The sequence below is a fragment of the Gigantopelta aegis genome, chromosome 14 (assembly GCF_016097555.1).
Source record: "Gigantopelta aegis isolate Gae_Host chromosome 14, Gae_host_genome, whole genome shotgun sequence".
In the NCBI taxonomy this organism is placed as follows: domain Eukaryota; kingdom Metazoa; phylum Mollusca; class Gastropoda; order Neomphalida; family Peltospiridae; genus Gigantopelta; species Gigantopelta aegis.
Window position 1 is genome coordinate 25,384,875 of NC_054712.1, and position 25,565 is coordinate 25,410,439.

At 39.6% G+C, this 25,565-nt stretch overlaps 1 protein-coding gene across 1 annotated transcript in view; it reads right to left on the reverse strand.

The window, feature by feature from the left end:
* Positions 1-4,857: 4,857 nt before the first annotated feature.
* LOC121389155 (b(0,+)-type amino acid transporter 1-like) overlaps positions 4,858-25,565 on the reverse strand; it is a 46,765-nt gene continuing 26,057 nt past the window's right edge. The window contains exons 6-14 of the mRNA XM_041520764.1: positions 22,608-22,733; positions 21,117-21,216; positions 19,315-19,359; positions 17,737-17,860; positions 13,051-13,154; positions 12,477-12,573; positions 8,599-8,748; positions 6,712-6,880; positions 4,858-5,474 (exon numbers count right to left, since the gene is read on the reverse strand). Coding sequence (XP_041376698.1) covers positions 5,395-5,474; positions 6,712-6,880; positions 8,599-8,748; positions 12,477-12,573; positions 13,051-13,154; positions 17,737-17,860; positions 19,315-19,359; positions 21,117-21,216; positions 22,608-22,733 — 995 coding nt within the window. The 3' untranslated portion in view covers positions 4,858-5,394. The remainder of the gene's footprint in view (positions 5,475-6,711; positions 6,881-8,598; positions 8,749-12,476; positions 12,574-13,050; positions 13,155-17,736; positions 17,861-19,314; positions 19,360-21,116; positions 21,217-22,607; positions 22,734-25,565) is intronic.

The following is a 25,565-nucleotide window of genomic DNA, read 5'->3' on the forward strand; positions in this document are numbered from 1 at the left end:
GATTCATTATTAGGTCATTCTGCAATAACTGTTAGGTGAGTATTGCCTTAGTCATCCATATGAAGGCTGCAATATTGCCTTTATAATAGTCACCATACAGAGGCAGCACTGCATTCTATTCATCACAATTTAAATGCAGGCAAATCTTGCATGTATGTAAGAAATTGTTTTAACTTTCTTTCAGATGTGAAAATGCATTTCTTATTGATAACCGTAGGATACAAACTTTTTAAGATGCTTGTATCAAGCCATTTAGCATTGTGTAGGAGTCATGAACTTTGTTATTGTCAACTATTTGAATACATTCATATATTTCACTATGCTTATTTATTGCATTTAACATTGTTATATCCTGTTTCCTGTACTCTTGCTTCTGTGTAACTGTGAAAATGTTTTTCATATTTTTGTCATTCAGTTTTGAAAGTGTAACGTTTTTCTTGTGTATAATACATATATATTAGCTTACTTGATATTTGGCCTCCATCTTACTGACTCAGTGACTGTTCAAGCGACCCTTGTCGTATGTAAAATATACATCTAGCTCCTTGATATAAAGTGTGGAAGCTAACATGAATAGAGAAAATGTTTTTTTTTTATTTCCACAACCATTATTGAAGTTAATCATAATCTTGAAACCAGTTTGTTGGCATGTTGTTGGAGATGTAGAAAAATTACTGTATTAATTTAAGCTGGCCAATGAATAAATAATATGGATGTTGTCATTGTGGTTGTTTCACTCTTTTAGTATTGATGTTTAGTTGAATTAAGTTAGCTACTGCATAAACGTAGTGTGTTTGTGTCAAAATGGAACTGGTGAATTGATACACAACTGTAATGAATAACGTTAAAATTCAAATCAAAGGATATTATTACATTTTAAACATACCAACTGACACAATTTTTTTTTTTTAAATCTCAATCACCATCACAATTCCATATGTTAAATATCCTTTTTTTTTTTAAATACAGGGATAAAGGAGAGTGATGGAACAGCCAAAATGGAGATTTGCAATTCTCCCTTTAGTTTCCGGGTCCTGCATTATTGATTACTCCAGGTAATACCTTGGCTGTTCTAGCATTTTGTCCTTACCTCTATAGGAAACAAAAATCAGCTTTAATCTATAGTTTAAAGATAATTTGTTACAAACTTGTTTCCATAAATAATTTTAGTTTTTATGTGTTTAAAAGTTAATATTTTAAGTGATTTAGCATTATACAGTATTTAGTTGCATGCCAATTAATTGGGTTCCCTTTTTCACAAGGGCGAGACATAGCCCAGTGGTAAAGCACTAGCTTGATGTGCGGTCGGTTTGGGGTCGATCCCCGTCGGCTATTTCTAGCTCGAGCCAGTGCACCACGACTGGTACATCAAAGGCTGTGGTATGTGCCATCCTGTCTATGGGATGGTACATATAAAAGATCCCTTGCTGCTAATCGAAAAGAGTAGCCCACAAAGTGGCAACAGCGGGTTTCCTCCCTCAATATCTGTGTGGTTCTTAACTATATGTCCAATGCCATATAACTGTAAATAAAATGTGTTGAGTGCATCGTTAAATAAACCATTTCCTTCCGGTGGTGGATCCAGAAAATCCATGTAGAGTGACATGAGGCAGAATGCCAAGGGAACTTTGGGGGAGGTTTGTAGGGGAATCGAAAAATTAAAACTAATACAATGTATATGATAAAATTATAACCGTCGCAAAATTTAGGGGTGGGGGGCTAGATCCTCCTCTGACTATATATGGTTATTGCACACTTGATGTTTTCAGATAGCTGATAGTCCCAAATGTGACAACATAAGCGTCATATCTGCTAGACATCAAATGTTTTGCAAAAACTATGCATACCACAAGTGAGTTTTACCTGGCAATTGACTTGCACCACATCTCTTAAGTGTCGTTGCATGATGTGATTAGGAAAGTTGGCTCGGTGAGAGGCGAGGGTTTAAGAAATGTACAGTTGTACAGATTTGTTGCACACTTGTCACAGTGAACCAATGTGTGGTACAGTTATGAATTATTGCATACGGTTTGCATTTCCTTCATCATGATCATTGAACTAACTTTGCATGGGATGTAGCTCAGTGGCAGAGCACTTGCCTGAGATTCATTGGGTTGTATCTGTTAGGGTGGTGGTGGTGAGGGGGGTCCTGTCTCAACCAGTACCCCATATAGGTATGTAAAAGTGACATCTGTTGCCTATGGGAGACCACTGGGTTTTCCACATCCCAACCAGTGTCCTATGTGCGCCATCTTGTTTGTGAGGAAATGCATATAACGGATTCCTTGCTGCTGCTAATGCCTTATGATGTGTGCAATGTAACGGGTTTCGTCTGAATATTGTTAGAATTAACAAATGTTTAACATTATTAATTATCAAAGTGTCTGTCATTAAATACATTTTCCCTGCTTTTTGGGTAGGAGCAGCATATATATATATATCAATTATATATATATACTAAAAGGCAAAAGTTATTGTGACACACAAAAGACAAAGATAATTGATGACAAGTTTTTAATGCTGTGTATGAAATGTTATAACATGGAAAGAGAAATGTCCGAAGGTATGGAAACGAGCAATAGTCCATTAAAAGGGTGCACCTGCCATATGCCAATGAGCCACATCACTAGAGGGGTTCCAGAGCAAAGTTCACACAGTAGCGAGTGTGTCCACCTTGAGCATTGATACAGGCCTGGCACCGTTGTCTCACTGAGGCTACTAAACGTTGGAGAAAGTTTCTGGGAATGCCATTCCAGATCTGAGGAAGAATCTGTTTCGCAGATAAGTGGTTCGGATCCATGTGTCTTGGCGAGGGGTTGTTACGGGTGGTCGGCCGCTACGGGGACGGTTCCTGACCTGCTTGTTTGTTGATATCGTTACATAAGTGCCATATGGTGTTTCTGTGGACGTTGAATTGACATGCGACGTCACACTGCGAGGTCCCAGATTCAAGCATCCCTATGATTCTCCATCTGTCATTTTCACTGAGGCATGGCATGACAAAATTGCATCAAACAGATTCACTAATGGTGTTTTTCTGACTTCTGAAGGATGCTCAGAGTGGCAAGGATTTGCGACTGAATGTCTGGCTTTTTATGGTGAACACTGGACAGGATTTCTCCCGAATATTTCATGTTTCTTGCACAAAGCATGCAATCGCTGCAACAACTGCTTGGTTGCATTTCTTTGAGCTGTTTCATGCATATTTTCTGTGGTTTACATCCATAAATCCATTCACAAATTGATTACTCCAAACAATCCATGTCACAATAACTTTTGCCTTTGAGTATATATTCAAACATATAAGATAACCACCACCAATAGTTCAATTTTATACACCAGTATTTCACATTTTTATTGTTAAAAATTAATATAGATTCCACAATAGGCTACTAAATATTTTGTAAAAAAACAAACTCAAATGTACTAAAATGTATTTCATCCAAAAAATAATAATACATGAAGCATTTTCACATATTTGTACATCATAGAAGTAAATATTTGAGACCTGATTAATAGTACATATTATGCATGTATGAATGACAATTATGCTTGTCAAGTGTGCCTAGAAAGTAAAATTTAAAACAAGACGCTTGTCATGCAATGAATCATCCTTTTTGAACCATTGCAGTTACTATAGTTACAAAAACCAAACAATAAAGTTCACACATTCCAAACTTCTTGAAAGTTTATTAACACTAGAAAGAAAATTACGGTACATAATCTGTGTGATGCACATTACCGATACATGAAATCAGACACTTTTTAATTTGAGAAAAGATGGTTGCTGTCCATTGTATTCATTAACCTTTTTTGTCCAGGGCATATCTTGTTTATTGATTCAAGTAAGATCATCAAATACATCTTGGGATGGTGATGTGTTGAATATCGAAGAGTGTGGTCGGTCTGGGATCAATCCCCATCAGGGGGTCCATTGGGCTATTTCTCGTCACAGCTAGTGCACAACGACTGGTATATCAAAGGCCGTGGTATGTGCTATCCTGTCTGTGGGATGGTGCATATAAAATATCCTGTGCTACTAATGGAAAAATGTAGTGGCTTTCCTCTCTAAGACTGAAAATTACCAAATGTTTGACATCCAATAGCCGATGATTAATAAATTAATGTGCTCTAGTGGCATCGTTAAACAAAACATTCTTTCTTTCCATCGTATTGTCAGTGTGCTTGTGCTAGCTGTGTTAAATTTATACCAACAAGGGGGCGGTACGTAGCCCAGTGGTAAAGTGCTCGCTTGATGCATGGTCTGTCTAGGATCGATCCCTGTCGGTGGGCCCATTGGGCTATATTTTTTTTTCCAGCCAGTGCACTGCGACTGGTATATCAAATGCTGTCTGGGATGGTGCATATAATAGGTCCCTTGCTACTAATGGAAAAAGAAAGAAATGTTTTATTTAACAACACACTCAACACATTTTATTTACGGTTATATGGCGTCAGACATATGGTTAAGAACCACAGACATTTTGAGAGGAAACCCGCTGTCGCCACTTCATGGGCTAATCTTTTCCGATTAGCTGCAAGGGATCTTTTATTTGCGCTTCCCACAGGCAGGATAGCACAAACCATGGCCTTTGTTGAACCATTTATGGATCACTGGTCGGTGCAAGTGGTTTACACCTACCCATTGAGCCTTGCAGAGCACTCACTCAGGGTTTGGAGTCGGTATCTGGATTAAGTACCTACCAGCCTGTTGACCGATGGCCTAAATACCACGCCACCGAGGCCGGTTGAATGGAAAAATGCAGGGGGTTTCCTCTAAATATTTAGCATGGGCCGAATTTACAAGGCCTATTTTTCTTAAATGCAGGTGTTTAAGTATTGTAAATGTATGTAGTTATATGTGTGTAAGAGAAACAGGCTTTGTAAATTCGGCTCTAAATGTACGACATACAATAGCCGATGATCAGTAAATCAATGTGTTCTAGTGGTGTCGTTAAACAAAACAAACAAACTTATACCAACAAAAACGGTACTTACCATAAAAACTAGTGTCATCGGCTTTAAACAATAAGCTGTACGTCCATTATCTACTATTGCAAACCTTTTTTCTGTTTATGATAAAATGTTAACAAATGCCGGTTTAGGTTTGCTTTGCTTTTCATTTTAAATGTAAATGCAGCTTATCGGCTAGTAGCCCGAGTACTCTGTAAGAGAGCTAGACGGACATTAATTTTGTACGGTTATGACGCTCTCGCTACAAATGACAGTCTAGCTCACTTACAGTCCCGAGTACTCGGGCTAATCGGCTAGCTGTAGGACAACAACTGGTTATGTTTCTCGATACAAACTTATACCATAGGCATATGCATGTATGTATGGCAATTCATGGAATACCAGTATTTTAAAACTCCACGTGTAGAAAACAATTTGCTGCTAATTCAATTCAGACTCTTCGTGCACATACGGACTTGGGACGACTTCAAGAAACAATTGTAAATATATTGTTATGTATTCTGAAAAAGAAAACAAATCAGATTGGTCTGGGCCACAAGCTATATTTTTATTTATTTACAGCAGGATAAAAACAACCGTACATTTTTGTCCTCGTGCGGGGCATGGATGGCTGTTCTCTCCCCCCCCCGTTTTCTATGGGCCTGTTGGGCCTGCATTTGGTTCAACATGGAAAGATCAACAACATATGGCAAATGTCACCGAGTTTTAACCGTTGACCTTTTAATAACATGTTACTAATGTCTCTGGCAAACAGAGATTTAAGAAAGGTGCATGTGAACTGTTTATTGTAGTAAGCGCTGGATGACTGCGCAAGAGTGCATGAAGATAAGGACATTTTGAACTTTCATCAAAAAGGGTTAACAGTGTCCTGTCAAACAAAGTGTGTGTGCAAACCCCACTATATTCACTTATGCAAGTGTACGCTGGGCGAGCTTAGAGGGCATAGTTCCTGAGCCATATTTCATTTTACTTCATTTTCTCCCTCGCCAATCTCCAAATCTAACCCAGTTCTTTAAAACCATTGCTATTACTGGAAGGAAATGCTTTATTTAACGACGCACTCAACACATTTTATTTACGGTTATATGGCGTCGAACATATGGTTAAGGACCACACAGATATTGAGAGATGAAACCCGCTATCACTACTTCATGGGCTACTCCTTTCGATTAGCAGCAAGGGATCTTTTATATGCACCATCCCACAGACAGGATAGCACATACCACAGCCTTTGATATACCAGTCGTGGTGATCTGGCTGGAGCGAGAAATAGCTCAGTGGGCCCACCGACGGGGATCGATCCTGCTAATAGTGAATAGGGTTTGCCTGCTTCATAGTTTTAATTTATAAAACAATTTGTCTTAATTTAGCCTTGCCACTATATGGCAAGAGTTGTCTATAATACATGGCTGCATTAGATTTATCCATTTGTTTTCTTCATGAAATGTAGCAGTACCAAATGTATACAGTGGTACTTGAAATGTGCATGAGCAATGGCATAGGTTGATTTTATTTTGGGAGGGGGGGCATCCACATTGGGGGAGACCACCCACACTATCTATGCGGCGTGTTACGGGAGACATGGACATATCAAAGGAGGTGGGGACTAAAGAGGTGATGGAGGGGGGTGGGGGGCATCACCCCCTCAACCCTGGCATTACCAGTGTGTGGGAGTTTCACTAAACAAGCTACTTGATTTAGTTTAGTATCAAAGTTTCCTGTAAATACAGTACTTACCAACGACTTTTAATTTAATGTTGAAATGTACGAAAGGTACGTAGAAAATGAGACCGCCCAGGACAAAGAGGAGGGCATACAGAAACTCGATCCGAGGTTCTTCCACAATGGGAGCGATCACCAGATAAAGAGCCACCAGGACCATGAGAATTGGTATAGGTATTGGAACCTGCAATATAAATATAACCAAAAGTATTACCCATATGGTTAAACATATCTTGGTACTTATAAAAGTGATACGTGTCTACGTCAAGTGGGACGTATCGCTTCGACGTCATCAATTGGCGCACTACAATCTTACAGGAACGTCAACTAAACGAGTTGAGTGGTATAAATTAAGATCGATTATGGGTAATAAATAGGATATTAAATTTGCTACCATTTCGTATCATGTTTGTGTCCCTCGTAAAATAATTTTCATTGTCACTCGCTAAAGCTCGTCACAAATGAAAATCATTTCATTCGGGACATACACATGATACGAAATGGAAGCTCATGTTATATCATACACGGATAACAGGTTTCTTTATAGTCCGTAGTAAGTATTCATGGGTGCCAGAAGATGTCGGCGATTGGAGAGACCAGTTCAGATTAATTAGCTTTTCAAAAAGGGAATGACTGAATGTTTCACGACATCTCAGCACAAAAAATACATCCGCTATAGGGTGTCACACAATGGTAAATATATACATGAATTGGTGATCAACATCAATATAGAAATTTTAAATTAAGTTAAAAACACAGACCTGTGCAAAAATATAAGTATCACAAATTAATATGTTAAAATTTCTAATAAAAATCAGCATCTCGTAAAACTTTCAAAATAGGTTCTGAGTGCAACCCAAACGATTCCATTGCATCTTGTCTACCAAATATATCTTTCCTCGTCGGTCCAAGATGATTAAACGGAATGAACTATACTCAAAGTTGGGGGTAGCGGTGGTTTTCTGATTTGCACCACGACTGGTATGTCAAAGGCCATGATATGTGCTATACTGTCTGTGGGATGGTGCATAAAAAAGATCCCTTCCTAATAATGGAAAAATGTAGAGGTATATGTAAAAATTACCAAATGTTTGACATCCAATAGCCGATGATTAATAAATCAGTGTGCTCTAGTGGTAATGTTAAACAAAACAAACTTTAAACATTCATACCAGTATTCAAAAGGAGATTTTTTTACGTACAATGAGATTGTTTGCAAATAATGTTATGTTGGTATGGGTTTAAAACGTAATAAGATGTTTTTGTATGAATTTTTTAATATAATATAGAGTTGCATGCTAAATAATCTATTTCCGTTTAACGCAGATGGATTACACATATCTATTTTTATCAGGCACGACGGAAGCAAGTAGACATTGGAGGGGGGAGGGCTGACAGATCGGGGACGCAAAGCAGTTTCAGCCCCACCCCCTGCTCCGCCGTGCCTGTTTAACCAAACTTGTTTTAATTTGTGGCGATATCAAAATATTACAGATCAGTAAAAAATATAGCATTTTATAGTGTATATATTTTAGGCTTACGTTAACACTAAACTTTCAGCTTAAAGGTACACCTTCTACCTTATTAGGCAGTGTAGAATATTTCAGCTATTACGTTTTTCACCATTAAATTACACATTACAACCGAACTAAATGAAATTATGTAAGAGATCAATTCCCCCAAATAGTTGCCAGGCATGGCGGAGCAGGGGTCCCCAATAATTCTGAATCAAATATTTTACGGGGTAGTATACCCCTGAACCCCATTAGAAACTCGGGCGCTTTGCGTCCTCAAGCTCCCCCCCCCCCCCCCCCACACACACACACACACTCCCCCTGCATGTCTACTTGCTTCAGCCGCGCCTGGTTGCTGATATATTATAACACATTTGATATGTTCTACCTTGTATGGTCTTTCTGCGTCCTTCTTGGTAAACCTGAGAACGATGAGAGCAGTAAATGCCATCCCGTAGAACATCCAGGCGGTGAAGCTGAAGAAATCTATCAGACTTCCAATGTTACCCGGGATTATCATCATCAGGGACAAGGTGCACTGCAAGAGGAAGATATATAGCAATGTAGGGCCTAATAAGAAAGCAGTTATAGGGAGTAGCAGCCCTAGCAAGAAAATAAACACACATCATGTGGGGTTTTCCCCTCTGTTTTTTAAAACTCACTATCTTACTTTGACATGTATGAAAAATAAAGCATCTGAGATTACCTTTAGCCGAATTATTTTTAATTTCGTTTGGCCTTTGGAAGAATAATAAATTCGTACGTACGTATTTTTTTTAAGACAAAAAAAATCAATATTAAGACACTACAAAATATTACGATGTCTAGAAATGCACTATTGATATTCTAAGTAAGAAAATGTAAGTGTACTTTTAATAATGTATACTTGCTGAAAAGGCGTTTAAAATGGCTACAAACTCAGGATTATCCCTTTAAGAATATCGCCTATAGATTTCACCTATATATAAAACACACAACGGTGCTTCAAATTAACCATCGCTGGATTTTTTGCGCCACTCCCCTAGTGGCACCAGCGATTAAACTCTTACAACCCTTTGGCGTCACTCTTCAACTTCCTAAACAACTAGTAGGCTGCCAGGATTGGACTGAAATGCGGTTGGACACGGTGGGGGGTTGGGGTGATGGGATGCCGGGAGTTAGGGCAATCTTTGAGGCTATATGCGTAGGCGGTTCGGCCTTAGGTTTTGTGTCCCTCCCGACCCTCACCTGGTCACACCATTGTTTAAAATATGACTGGCAGCCCCTTTCCTCTTAACCTCCCATGGGCTTAATGAATATTGTTTAAGAATTAATATTAGACCAGCCCATCTAAATTTGCGCCAAAAATATATTATATTAATAATTTATAGAGGTTAGGAATGTTGATATTTTTCTTTACGCCAAAACTTTTTAACCCCAATTTTTCCCTTTTTATACTTTTGGCGTTAATATTCAAAATTTCCCCTATTTGTTAGGTTATCCCTGTCCCGAGTCAGACCCCCGATCCTATTGGAGGCCGGACTCGGGATAGGCGTGTTCGAAACCCTAGTGGTATATGAACACATTAAACAAGTTACTAAGCTAAACGGTGCTTCGTGGTAGCAATCGCGATCTTTTCGAAACGTCTCCTTAACTTCGCAGAGGTACAATTTTCAACGTTTTGATCGTTCAGACTGAATATATTGTGATATGAGACCATTCAAATATTATACAACGCTCGAGGGAGTGGGGTGTATTTCCAAATGTCATGGCTTTACGGGTGTACGTTGTGTGCGTGCGTGTGTGCACGTGTAGGTGTATGTCTAACTATGTCATGTAACGCATTTTTAAAACTCAAATGTTTGTTGTTAATTATAAATCGAGTTAAAATACGTGGCCGCGCCTTTCTAGATCGTATAAATTGATAGTTTGTCACATGGCTTGTTTGTGAAGGTGAGGAGAGGGTGTCTTGGAGAATCACTAGTATATATTTTGAATGGTGTATGGTCTAGCGTTATGGATCGTTACATGTAGTGTTCGCAATATTTGGACGGCCCCTAATATTTCATGATAAAACTTTAAAGGTCAAGACCCAAGTGTATAATAAAGTCTCACTTATACAAATGGCATGTAGTTAAAATAAAATCTACAGATTTTACTAAACATTAAGGGTCGATTTCTCATGCCTGGGTTATCGGTGGGTGATGAAAACCTACGGGTTACCCTCAGGTTAACCTATGGATTATTTTTATTGCACGTTTCACGTGCAGAAGTTTCGGTAACCCATGGGCTACCACCAGGTTAAAAATTCACTGCACGATAAACCTGCTATAGGGCTGGTTTTTCAGTGGGTTTTGTCGATTGGAGATGGAACAATTTTGGCACGGAAATAGGGTTTCACGTCAATATCGGAGGGCTATGAGGCATGAACGCCTTTTTAGGGACCAGTTGGAACCTTTGGATATATATGATGATATAAGCTTTATAAAAAAGTATCAGTTAACTCGACAAACGGCATTACATCTAATCGATCTTGTAAGTGAACATTTCAAAATTGTAATAACCCCGTTAAACTCCTAAGACCTTTCCCTCTAAAAATCATGGCTACGGGCTTGATGGTAAGATCGATCCTCTGACCAGGTGCGGATCCGGGGAGGGAGGGGGGGGGGGGGGGGAGAGGGGTGTGCAAAAAAAGAAGTATATTTGAGGTACATCCACTTTAAAATTAGTGAAAACATACATATATATATACAAATGTATATATATTAAGCAGGGACGTTCTGGATCCCACCGACCCCTCCCCTTGATCCGTGCCTGTTAATTGTGTTTTAGTTTCAGTGAACAATTTTATGAATAAAATCATTCTTTATTTTTTGTAATAAAAACTGCGTAACCAACCTATTAACTATTGCATAGATAAACTTCACCTATTAAAATAATTTTGTTACTTTTTGTGTAGTCGATGTTGCAAACGGGGATGATTAAGAATGTTTTAAAATATTTACGTTACACTGGTCGACTCTTCTGTAGGCAGTATTGAAAGAAAGAAGTGTTTTATTTAACGACGCACTCAACACATTTTATTTACGGTTATATGGCGTCAGACATACGGTTAAGGACCACACAGATTTTTTTAGAGGAAACCCGCTATCGCCACATAGGCTACTCTTTTACGACAGGCAGCAAGGATCTTTTATTTGCGCTTCCCACAGGCAGGATAGCACAAACCATGGCCTTTGTTGAACCAGTTATGGATCACTAGTCGGTGCAAGTGGTTTACACCTACCTATTGAGCCTTGCGGGGCACTCGCTCAGGGTTTGGAGTCGGTATCTGGATTAAAAATTCCATGCCTCGACTGGGATCCGAACCCAGTACCTACAAGCCTGTAGACCGATGGCCTGCCACGACGCCACCGAGGCCGGTTGGCAGTATTGATGCTTGAAGGACATTGCCTCGACTGGAATCCGAACCCAGTACCTACCAGCCTGTAGACCGATGGCCTGCCACGACGCCACCGAGGCCGGTTGGCAGTATTGATGCTTGAAGGACATTGTCGTCATCGAACGTCTATAAATTCGCCAGGAATCATCCCTTGAATTGTTTGGCTTGTTTCGTCAATGTCTCTTATAGGCGACCCTCCTCCGGTTATTTTCTGGTGTTTCTTAAGTTTGCATTTTAGTCGTTTTCATAACTCCTTCAGTTGTTCTAAATCTCTTTTAACCGATGACCGGAATATTTAATTATTTCATGCCATAAATTTTACTTACCAATATTATTTTTCATATCAGATTTTTTACTTTCAATGGTTTTAACGTTTGCACGGATAAGTTGTAACAAAAACGTTTTGTCAGTTTCACAATTAAAAAAAAAAAAAATTTCAACCTCGTTTCAGCCATTATTGCAAACGTAACGTGTATTGTGCATGCGATCATTTATTACCTTGCAACCTAAGAAGACCTGCAGGTAACCCATGGATAACCCGTGGTTTTCATAACACGTCTATAACCCAAGCATGAGAAAAAAACACCGACCCGGCTTTGGTTTTCAGCGTGTTAGGTAGCCCAGGGTTCACCCCGGGTTATATGTGTTACCTAACCCGGGCACGAGAAATCGGCCCTAGACTCCTAAGCACAAACCCTGATCTACCTTTAAAAAAAAAGAAAAAAAAGGAAGCAATAGAATACACATCCCACCCCTCCCACATAAATATGGATCATATTTGATTTCTATTTTAGTTAGTTAATTAATTGTTTATAATTATTACATTAAAGACACGCCCAGCTTACCGTGAAAATCATGGATGGTAAAGGTGTTCGGTTCTTGTAATGGATATAAGACAGAATCGCAGGCAGGTTGTTGTCTCTTGCCGCTACGTAGGTGACTCTTGAAGAAAACAAACAATACAAGTTCAGTACAAAGATGCATCACCATTCGGTCATATATTTCTTGGTATCGAACTTTATTTCATACTACTACTATTACCAATTTATATTAATTAAGCAGTAAAATGGTGTAGTAGGTCTATATATTCGAGGGAATGTGGGCTTTTTTTTTTTTTTTGGTCTTGTTTTTTGTTTGTTTTTGTGTTGTTGGTGGTAATTACCAGCACAGCTCTTAGGGTTGTACCAGAATAAACGTCGGTAGCTGTGGTTGTTGTTGTTGGGTTTGTTTATGTGTGTGTGGGGTTGTTGGGTTTTTTTTGCTTATTTGTTTGCTTGTTTTGTTTGTTTGTTTGTTTTTGTTTGTTTGTTTTGTTGTTGTTGTTTTTTTTGGGTCAAAACCACGATACATATAACAATAATTACGGTGCTTCCTCCACCAACACACACCCCGTATGATAATTCTTGAACCGGCCCTTACCTGTTTGCCGTAAACGCTGTACCATTAGCCGCCCCGAACGTGGAGATCATCACCGCTACTGGAATAAGAACAGCCGCGGCACCGATCACTCGATCACCCCACAGCTGTAGAATGACGTAAACTAGATGGTATATATTAGTCACTAATACATAAAACAAATACTAGTATGTTAATCAGTATTACGTAAAACAGATGCATCAGTAAAACCGATTCTAGTATGTTAATCAAATGTATCAGTAATACAGATGTATTAGTAATATGTAAAACAGATTATTAGTAATACGAAAAACAGATAATAGTTTATTAATCAGTATTACGTAAAACAGATGTATTAGCCAGTAATACATAAATCAAATACCACTTTATTGAGTAATACGTAAAATAGACGAATTAGTAATATAATACGTAAAACAGATTCTATTATATACTAAAAGGCTAAAGTTATTGTGACACACAAAAGACAAAGATAATTGATGATAAGTTTTTACTGCCGTGTATGAAACGTTATAACATGGAAAGAGAAATGTCCGAAGGTATGGAAACGAGCAAAAGACCATGAATAGAGCGCACTTGCCATGTGCAAATGAGCCACATCACTAGAAGGGTCCACAGCGAAGTTCACACAGTCAGTAGCGAGTGTGTCCACCTTGAGCATTGATACAGGCCTGGCACCGTCATCTCATTGAGGCCACTAAACGCTGAAGAAAGTTCCTGGGAATGCCACTCCAGATCTCAGGAAGGATCTGCAGGAGTTCCTGCAGTGTTGTTGGAGGATTTGGAAGACGTCGCAAGGGTCGCTCCATTTCATCCCAGACATGTTCGATTGGTGACAAATTCAGGGACCTTGCAGGCCAGGGTAGCACATCAACATTGTTCTGATTCAGATACTGCTGCATAACTCTAGCAATGTGTGGTCTGGCGTTATCGTGTTGTCAAGATTTTCAAGATTTATTAAACAACACTCAGACACCTTACAGTGTGTAACAAGAGGACATTTTCAAATACATAATTAACATACATGACAAGAACAGGCGTCAACACAGAAGTATCTATAATTAACAGAACACAAGATATGCAAACAAAATAGCTAAAATATGCGGAGAAACGTCAGTTCACAAGACAAGATAATCTTTTAATAAATATAGCTAGGTTTTTTAATAGTGGTGCATTACATAATGACAGCATACCTTTCATTTTAAAAACGCTAGGATTAATTCTATAATATTGTTTTATATATTTTCTTCTAATATTTACAATATTATAATTTTTACAATTAAATAAATAATGTCACCCCGGGGCCGTTCTGTTGCAAAACCGGTGTTTGCAAAATTTCATCTCGGTACCTCACAGCATTCAAATTGCCTTCAATCACAACCATCTGGTTCCGGCCTGTGGCTGTAATTCCACCCCATACCATAACGCCACCACCTCCAAAACGATCCCTTCAAGAACACATGGCGTGACGTAACGTTCACCTTGACGTTTGTAGACAAGTGTCCTGCCGTCAGATCTGTGGAGAAGGAAACGGGATTCATCAGTGAAGAGGACACGTCTCCGGTCACGTGCTGTCCATCGCAGGTGTTATCTGCACCACTGGAGACGTCGATGTCGATGTTCTGGCGACAGGATTGGCCTTCTGGCTAGGCGTCTAGCACGGATGTTGTAAATACAACTCTCTTGCCAGGGATGGTACGGGCTGTAAGGGTTGCTGGCTGGAATCTGTTTCGCAGATGCGTGGTTCGGATCCATGTGTCTTGGCGAGGGGTTGTTACGGGTGGTCGGCCGCTACGGGGATGGTCCCTGACCTGGTTGTTTTGTTGATATCGTTGCCATAAGTGCCATATGGTGTTTTTGTGGACGTTGAATTAACGTGCGATGTCACACTGCTAGGTCCCATATTCAAGCATCCCTATGACTCCCCATCTGTAATTTTCACTGAGGCGTGGCATGACAAAATTGCATCAAACAGTTCACTAATGGTGTTTGTCTGACTTCTGGACTTCTGAAGGATGCTCAGAGTGACAATGATTTGCGACTGATTGTCTGGCCTTTTATGATGAACACTGGACAGGATTTCTCCCGAATACTCCATGTTTCTTGCACAAAGCATGCAATCGCTGCAACAACTGCTGTTTCATGCACATTTTCTCTAGTTTACATCCATAAATCCATTCACAAATGTATTACTCCAAACAATCCATGTTACAATAACTTTTGCCTTTTAGTATATTAATCCGTAATGCATAAGACAGATTTATCAATCAGTAATATATAAAACAGATATTGATATATTAAATCGTAATTCATAAAACAGATGTTTTAGTAATATGTAAAACAGATACTTTAATTAGTAATACATAAAAAAATTTTATTACAAGTACCAAAAACCAAGCCACTAAGGTTTTTCAGGTGAACAGTTTAGCCATTGTGTTACTTGTTATATATATTTATATATATATATATATATATACTCTTCAAAAGAAGAAACGCAAAATCACATTGTCGTAACATTTGGAGAATTGATTTAATTATTGAATGGTGAGTCCGATAATTACCAAATGTTGCAGGATTGTTCACAATTCACTCTAGTCCATTGTGAGTAAGTGATAGGACACACAACCAAGGTCAAGGTCATCTGGAGTCAATACCGGGTGTGGCCTCCGCGTGTGTTGACAACTGCCTGGCACCGCCTGCCCATTGAAGCAACCAGAGTACGGATGACGTCCCGGGGGATGGTGGCCCACTCGGCCTGCAAGGCTGCTGCCAGCTCGGGCAGGGTCTGGGGCTGTGGTTGTCGCTGTCGGAGGCGTCGGTCCAACTCGTCCCATAGATGCTCAATTGGGTTCAAATCCGGTGATATCGATGGCCAAGGAAGGACATTAATGTTGTTGTTCTGTAGGAAAGCCGTTGTGAGACGTGCTGTGTGAGGCCTGGCGTTGTCATGTTGGAACACTGCGTTGGCGTTGGCCATAACTGGAACGATGTGTGGCCGGAGGATCTGGTCAATGTAGCCCTGTGCATTCAGGTTGCCCTGCACGTGGACCAGGTCAGTTCTGCCAGTGTGTGAGATGGCTGCCCACACCATGACACTACCCCCGCCGAATCTGTCCACTTCCTGCACGCAGTTTGCCGCATAACGTTCACCACGACGCCTATACACGCGACATCTTCCATCATGACGTCGGAGCAGAAATCGGGACTCGTCACTGAACCACACCTGTCTCCATCGCAGTTGAGGCCATTGTCGATGAATCTGGCACCACTGCAGTCGGAGTCGACGGTGTTGTGGTGTTAAGATGACACCTCGAACTGGACGTCTGGCACGAATTCCTACCTCACGTAGGCGGTTCCGTACGGTCTGGTCGGATATCCTGCGCAAACCTGGTATTGCTGCGGCTGTGGAGGTGGCAGTAGTCAATCGTTCCCGAAGGTGGCGTACCCGGATGTAGCGGTCCTGCCCGGGGGTAGTGACCCGTGGTCGACCGGATCTAGGGAGGTCACGTGTTGATCCATGTTGCTGGTAACGGTCCCACAGTCTGGAGATGGTGCTTGGGGACACATGGAATGCCCTGGCAACGGCCGTTCTGGATTCGCCTGCGTCTAGTCGGCCGATGGCATTGTTTCTCTGCGGTTCACTGAGACGTGGCATGTCCTGGATTGTCAACTGTCGGCCAGATACAGAGGCCAGGCAAGCGAACACCCTGCATTTTTATACTGTCGGTGTTCATGTTGCACGTGCAGACAACGCACGTGCAGTGGTGACATGGTTTGCACGTGGCTGCGTTTTTGCGAATATTCACATTTTGGAACTTTATTGTACAGTAGCTGCGTTTTATCGAATGTAACCGTGGGAATGTGTTTGGGACATGCAATGATCTTATATTCACAAAGCATGAACCGGTAGGAAACATAAAATCGGAGTTATAACCCATTTGTACCCTTTTGCGTTTCTTTTTTTGAAGAGTATATATATATACAGTCAAACCTGTCCTAGCGGCCACCTGTAATCAGCCTTAAGCGGCCACTTTTTTCCTCCCAAACAATTTATAATGTAAATGCATCTGTAATAAGCGGTCACCTGTCTTACGCGGCCAGCAGCCACCCAAATCGCTAAAATACCTGTATTAAGCGGCCACGGTAAATGTTTACTATTATATAAAAGGGATATTTTAAAAACAGCGATAAGGTGCAGCAAATAACCGATAAGCGATAGTCCTGACATCTCTACTGTGTATCAATTCAGAAAGTATGACTGGAATGCGCCTAATTGCCTCTGGGCAGGCGACGCTTGACATTTGTAGATTCACTTACTATGGCTATACACCTCATGAAGTAGGAATTAAATACATGTATTTAAATTAAAAAAGAAAACAAACTTGTTGTGAAGGGTTAATTTAATACATTCCTTTTGCATTATTTCTGAAGGAGACGACATGTCAAAAGTTGATTTATAGTCAACTGTGAAGCACACATCTGTAGATTAGCAGTACAGACGGTAAAACAAGAAACAGCAACAAATGTTTTAAAGACTATATGTGTGGCAACCTGTAATCAGCGGCCACCTGTCTTAAGCGGCCACTTTTATCTACCGTACTCCCTCGTGTGACCGCTTAAGACAGGTTTGACTGTATATAAAAAGAAGATAGGAAAACTAGGATATATGGTGTATAACACTATGTTAGTTACCACAGCAACTGCGGGAGCATCTAACAGTTCCTGCCTGGTCATAACAGCAAAGTAGGAGATGTTGGTCATGATGTAGACAGCCGTTACCAAGACGACGCCGGTGATGTTAGCTATTGGCAGATTTCTGAAGTTAAATATATACACAACTGCAAATGTCTCACAGAATGGGATTAAAGGACACTCAAGCAATAACCTGTGTGACGAAGGCGGGTTTCCTCTCTTTTGATCTCGACCATCTGTCGAAGAACCATATGTTAGATTATCTAGATTCTTCCATTCCTCTTTCCTTTTCCTTTTAATCCTTACTCCTTTTGCTTTCTTTCCTTCTTCCTTTCCTCATTTTCATGTTGAACTCGGAGCATTTAACTTCCCATATTATAGATATTCAACAATGTTGTATTATGTTAATAATATATATCAAGGTATTATTATTACTATTTCCATATAATATATATGTGATGATATTTTGACATTGTAAGGTCATGACTTCAAGGCACCCCAACCTTGGCGTGGCCATATTGCTCTGGAGACAACAAAAAAAACAAAAAAAACAAAACAAATATATATATAGATATAGATATAGATATATAGATGTAGATGTAGATATATAGATATATAGATATATAGATGTAGATGTAGATATATAGATATATAGATATATAGATGTAGATGTAGATATATAGATATATAGATATATAGATGTATGTTGTATGTATATATATATATATATATATATATATATATATATATATATATATATATATATATATATAATATATATATATATATATATATCGTATAGATAGATAGATAGATAGATATATATGTTAGACACCAAATAGCCGTAATTTATAATGGTGGTGGTGGAGGAGGATCATTACACAAATTATCTCTTTCGGTTTAGGATCGACCCCCGCCGGTGGGCCCATTGTACTATTTCTCGTTCCAGTCAGTGTATAAACAGACCCCTTGCTACTAATGATACCAATGCCTTGATGCAGCATAATAATTATCACCACTATATTGTTGTGTCTCAATTAAAAAGGCGAGATATAGGTATTACGTTTTCGAAGATGGCGTTTGTGTTAAAGTTTAACGTTAAAATGTCGCTTTTCAAGATCTATTTCTCACAAACTATAAGTCCTAGGTCAATGAAATTTCGTTTATAATTTCATAGTTGCACCTATGGATATTCATCACAGTGCACTGAAAATTTATAGTCGGCAAAATATTTAATTCCAGTGCATTCTTGTTAATATAAAACAGATTACAGCCTAAATAAGTTGAGAGCATTCCATTAGGCTGCCTCAGTGTACGCGGAAAGCAGTCCATTTGCATAAAACAGAAACCAAAGAAAAAACCAACTATGGCAAATCATGAGAACAAAGCAAACCTGGATTACTTATTCTAAATGTTTAAATATTAAAAAAAAAAACCCACCTGAGGTTGTGGCTTTAATGGTGGAGGTAGGAAGGGGATTGTGATCATTACTGAATACCCGACGTGCATTTTAAAGTTAAAATCAAATGTTATTGTTTATATAACCAAAACATATACTTATCTTAAGTACATATTTACCTTTTAGGGTTTTGGAGTTCTTCTGTCACATAGTTTAGGTTGTTCCTGGATAATGTGGAGAAAAAAACATGTTCGCCATGCGATAATATGTTCAAATAATGTTGAGCATAGACCTATCAGTAGCAACTAATACTAGACTCCGAATACCAACTGTCAGCAGAAAGTTGACCAAGTGTCTGCTGTCACGACTTTTACGACTGTCCAGTTGCTAGTCTGAGCACTCTTACAACTCGATTCTCGTCGTATAACCCATTATTTGTTAATCTGGGCGCACTCGTCGAGTTGGCCAACTTTCTACCTGCAGTTGGTAGTCTGACACTAGCATTATATTAGTTTCGTGCTTATATCCAAATAAGATTCAAGCACGCTGTTCTAATCACAGCTGTTCAGCTGTCTAACTGTGACAGAGTATAACAGTGAAGAATGGTCTCCATAAAATATGGCGACCAACCAACTTCAAGCGTGTATGCAGGCAGGATTCCCCCTCCCCCTCCCCCCTCCCCTCACCCGCTAAATGTTTTGCACACGCGCCTTAAGTTAGTCACTAGACCCTAAGACCAGTCATCACTTGTAAAGTTTGAATCTTCAACGATGTAGCAACTGGGGGAAAGGGCGTACGTATTTACTATTGACAAAGTGTTGAACGGAGGGAAAACAATATATATATTTTTAATTACAATTTATTTTTGTTATAGAAGATAGACTTATTTTTCCCATATTAATAACGCACTCTCCACTCCAACTCGAAGTGGAATCTTGCTTCTTCATTTTTAATCTGTACGTTTTCTTGTGCATGTTTTGAGTGTCCGTATTGAGTCGAGTATTTTCATATCCTCATTTCGCCCTTTATCAGCTCTAATGTATTTTGATCTAAATCTTTCTGGCTTGTGTCCTCACCCACTAGAGATTATACCCTCTCCACCCCCACCCCTTTAAGTATTGTTCTTACACGGATTGTGAATGACTCGAAAACATGATTTTAAATAATACAAGTAAGAAATATCCTTACACAATGTCATCCTGTTTATTTAATATATACATACATTTTTGCTAAATATTCACATCAATAAACGTACATATACAGTGCTTGGCCTCAGATTAAAATAAATTAATTAATTTTTAAAAGATTTATTATGGTGGTCAGGGCCAGTGACTAAGCATCGGACGATATGGCTTAACATTTTAAAGTTCTAATTAAGCAGACAATACCTGACAAGGTTCCAACATTTATTTCAAACAGTTCACCCATTCCACCATTTTAACCCCGTTATATTCCAACATTCATTTCAAGCAGGTCGCCCATTCCACCATTTTAACCCCGTTATCTTTCAACAATCATTTCAAACAGGTCGCCCATTCCACCATTTTAACCCCGTTATCTTTCAACATTCATTTCAAGCAGGTCGCCCATTCCACCATTTTAACCCCGTTATATTTCAACAATCATTTCAAACAGGTCGCCCATATTGCGCCATCTTAACCCCGTTATATTTCAACATTCATTTCAAACAGGTCGTCCATTCCACCATCTTAACCCCGTTATATTTCAACATTCATTTCAAACAGATCGTCCATTCCACCATGTTAACCCCGTTATATTTCAACATTCATTTCAAACAGGTCGCCCATTCCACCATTTTACCCCCGTTATGTTCCAACATTTATTGCAGACAGTTCGCCCACATTGCGCCATCTTTACTTTTTAAAAGCTTTGTCAAACTTGCCATCTTTAAAATAGCTCGACTACCTCGCCATCATCTTTCTTTCAAACGGCTTGTTCAGCCAGCTACCAGAATACTGACCACCCATCGTATGCCCACAGAGCTCCGTAGAATGCCAGAGCTATGGTTGATGGCGATTCGTTGGTGTCAAGAAATCCAGTGTCTAATTCCTTTCGTGATCCTGCAAGTATAAACCGTATTACACGCATGCATGTGGTATATAAATCATCAACAGATTAACACGTGACCTATGATGATTTATGCACCACCAGGTATGTAAATATAACAGTATAACAGGTATTTTCTTGGTGTGGTGAAAGTGAGGTGGAGGCAATGATAAAACAATTCAATCCCTGAAAATGTTCACAGCAAAAAAACGTGCTGTGGAAAAAAACATTGAATGTAGTCCACAGAGGGTAAAAAGTGCAGGGAGCATTACCGATTGGAGTGGGCAATTGCAGTGGTTGTAATAAAAGGTGAACGAATGAATGCGTGAATGAATGAATGAATGAATTAATTAATTAATGCATGAATGAATGAATTAATGAATGCATGAATGAATGAACGAATGAATGAATGATATACCAGATGTCGATCACGGGCGCTTTAGACAGATACCACGATTCTATACTGTGAACCTTTGGGTCATCATAGATTTAATTAAGCTTCAGCTTTATTGTTCATTCCTATCTTTGTGTGTCTTACGAGAGTGACTGAAAGTGGGTTAATAGTTATAAATTAAACTGCTTTATAAGACATTATGTAAGTTGTATCCAGCTGCATGTTTGCAGTGTACATACTTGTTGTTGGAAAGAATACGGTGGAAGACAGTCTTAAAAATAAATTAGTTAATAAAAATGATAACAAAATGCTGGTATCACATAGAGAATACCACGTATGGCCGTTGGATACCATTTATCTTACAACGAGTTGTTAAAAAACAAACCCTATGTAACGAGCGGAAGCGAATTGGATACTTTTTAAAACAACGAGTTGTGAGATAAATGGTATCTAACGGACACGAATTTAGTATTCTATATCTTACATATCCTCCAAATCCAGGATTAAATTAAATTTAAACGTCTTTTCCAACTAAAACTCATTGACGGTACTTGCGCGTCAGTTAACTTATGTCATTGAGCAATCAGTTTCAGGTTAATTTACACTCCACAGAACAATCAATTTCAGTCGTCCTTATGTTAATTAGTGCTATGGTTGTCGTGACCAGATCATCCAGGAGCGGATCCAGGAGTTTGCAAGGGCAGGGGTGCACAAAATTATTTTTAAAAAGAAGGCATTTGGAATTTGTTGTAGGTAAATGAACCGAGATTTCAAAGGAAACAGGATCTATATGGGGGAGAGGGGTTGGGGTGGGGGCATGCCCCCTTAAAAAAGGGAACAAATGCTCAGAGATGCGTTTTCAGGACAAGTTAGTGTGTATATTGTGCACGATAAAAAAAGGGCACTTCAGATGGGACCGCTTTGACACCCCACTCCCACCCCTCTTAGATCTACTAAAGCTACTAGTCCATATGACATGTTTTAGCTAACAAGAAGAAGACAAAGTTGTACCCTGAGCTAGCTTCACAATGCCGCCGATGATGATGACCACGAGGGCGAGAAGCTTGGCCACCGTGAACACCACCTGGACCCGCGCCGCCAGGTTCGTGCTGTAGCCATTCACCAAGGCAACCGTCACTGAAATTAACCAAACGCTCTTTCATTGATCTTCATCTCTGTATGACACAAACAAAGACAAAATAGAAAGGAAGAAGAAGAAAAAAAAAGAAAAAGAAAGAAGGAAGAATTTTTTTTATTTAACAACGCACTCAAAATATTTTATATTATATGACGTCAAACATGGTTAAGGACAACACAGATACAGAGAGGAAACCCGCTGTCGCCACCCCATGGGCCACTCTTTTCGATTAGCAACAAGAAATCTTTTACATGCACAATCCCACAGACAGGATGGTACATACCACGGCCTTTGTTACACCAGTTGTGGAGCACTGGCTGGAACGAGAAATAGCCCAATGGGGCACCGACGGGGATCGATCCTAAACGACCGCGCACCAAGCGATCGCTTTACCACTGGGCTACGTCCCGCCCAAGAAAGAAAGAAAGAAAACAAGCAATGGTTTATTTTACGACGCACTCTTCGGTTATATTATATATAGCGTCAAATCACTTGGGACACCTAACGACGCACTCAACACATTTTTTAACGGTTATATAGCGTCAGACATATGGTTAAGGACCACACAGATGTTGAGAGAGAAACCCGCTGTCGCCACATCATGGGCTACTCTTTTCGATTAGCAGCAAGGGTTCTTTTATATGCACCATCCCACAGACAGGGTAGTACATACCACGGCCTTTGATATACCAGTCGTGGTGCACTGGCTGGAACGAGAAATAGCCCAAATGGGCCTACCGACTCACTATCCAATAGAGCATTGGAGTCATGTCTGCTCAGACGGATCATCACAAGGTGCAGTCCGAAATGGAGGGGCTGGTGCATACATCCACTATCCGGACGGAACAACTATGTTACTATCAGCCACAACAGTCCAGCTGTCAACAAACTACAGATCTGAGCAACAAGCAGCCACTCAAGCAATGTCTCTTCTCATAAAACAAGCCTTATCAAACACTAACATCGTCTTCCTTATCGACTTCAATCAGTCCAAAATGAGTCCCAAGATAATGCCACCAGAAATTTCAAACACAAGCTCATATCCAGAACCAACAATGATGAATAGGTATATATATATATATTATATATATATAATAGAAGGAAGGAAATGTTTTATTTAACGACGAACTCAACACATTTTATTTACGGTTATATGGTGTCAGGCATATGGTTAAGGCTTCCAGAGATGAAGACTCTCATAAAAGGGAAGTTCAACACAGCCTGGAAAACAAGGACAGGAAGTACTTATCCAAGTGACCCCATCACACACCTAAACCGACGAGAACAAACAATGATATTCAGACTCGGTGCACATCTCTATAAACTCAAAGTGGTAACAACACCTCAATGCCATTGTAACACTGAACCCCAAACTCCAGATCATGTACTGCAAAGATGTTCAACATATAACAGTGTCAGAGAAAACATCTGGCCACAACCCAGAACAATCGGAGAAAAACTTTGGGGTGAAAGAGACGACCTGCTGCTGACTGTGGAATTCACGGAGACGGTAAAACTCACGATTTGAATTCAAGGAGCATAAAGAAACTGAACGCAGAAGAAGAATATAGCGTCAAACAAATGGTAAAGAACCACACATATAATGAGAGAAGAAACCCGCTGCCTCCACTCAATGGGCTATCAACACACTTTGTCTACGGTTTATAAAGTAGAGCCCTATGTTACCAGGTCCATGCCTCGATACCACAGAAGTGCACTCGATAAGTTTAGATGCGGAGTTGCTCCTCTGAACGTTGAAACTGATCAATATAATAATACAAAGCTGGAAGAAAGGACAAGTTTTAATTGTCTTAACCACACTGAAAACAAGTGTCACGTGTTGCTTAATTGTCCAATATTGGGTTGTTTACTTTATTTGTCTTTTAGAAATGTTTAGCGAATAGTCTCTTATAACTCAGTATAGAGAGGCTCGTCACAATTTTATAATTTATGTTACTTGTAGTTATATGTTAAAGTGTACTCTGTTGTAATAAGGTGACACTTTGATAAACTATCTGTCTGTCTGTCTGTCTATAATGTGAGAAAAAAGAAAGAAAGAAATGTTCTATTTAACGACGCACTCAACACATTTTATTTACGGTTATATGGCGTCAGACACATGGTTAAGGACCACACAGATATACCAGTCGTGGTGCACTGGCTGGAACGAGAAATAGCCCAAATGGGCCCACCGACGGGGATCGATTCCAGACCGACTGCGCATCGAGCGAGCGCTTTACGACTGGGCTACGCCCCGCCCCGTCTATAATGAGAGAGAAAACCTTCTGCAAGCCACGCAGTGGTCTAATCTTTGATTAGCAGTATAAGGGGTCTTTCATATGCATCATCCCATAAACAGGATAATACATACTTCGGCCTTTGTTACATCAGTTGTGCAGCACTGGCTGAACTGAATAATAGCCCAGTGAGCCTGACCGCGCATCAAGCGAGCGCTTTATCACTGGGATACGTCTCGCCCCAGAATAGAACAAAACGATGGCACCACAGCCTGTCTCTGTTGCCTTCGTTCATTATTTCTTTCTTTCTTTCTTCCTTTCTTCCTCTTTCAATAATACTTATTCCTGTTCATATTTAAATTGCAAAAACATATTACTGTCGTGACATGTATGGAGAAGGTCTGGTAAGTTGCCTAATCTTTTTTTTAAAAGCAATAAAATGTTTTTAATGAAAGGTGTCGTCTTTGCGAGCCAAGGGTACGAACTGGGTACCGAGACAAGGATACGGACATTCTAGGACAAAAAAACAACATTCATTTGGGGGCGCTGCTTATTACTTAAGATGGGTTAAGAGCTTGAGTGTGTGATTTAAAA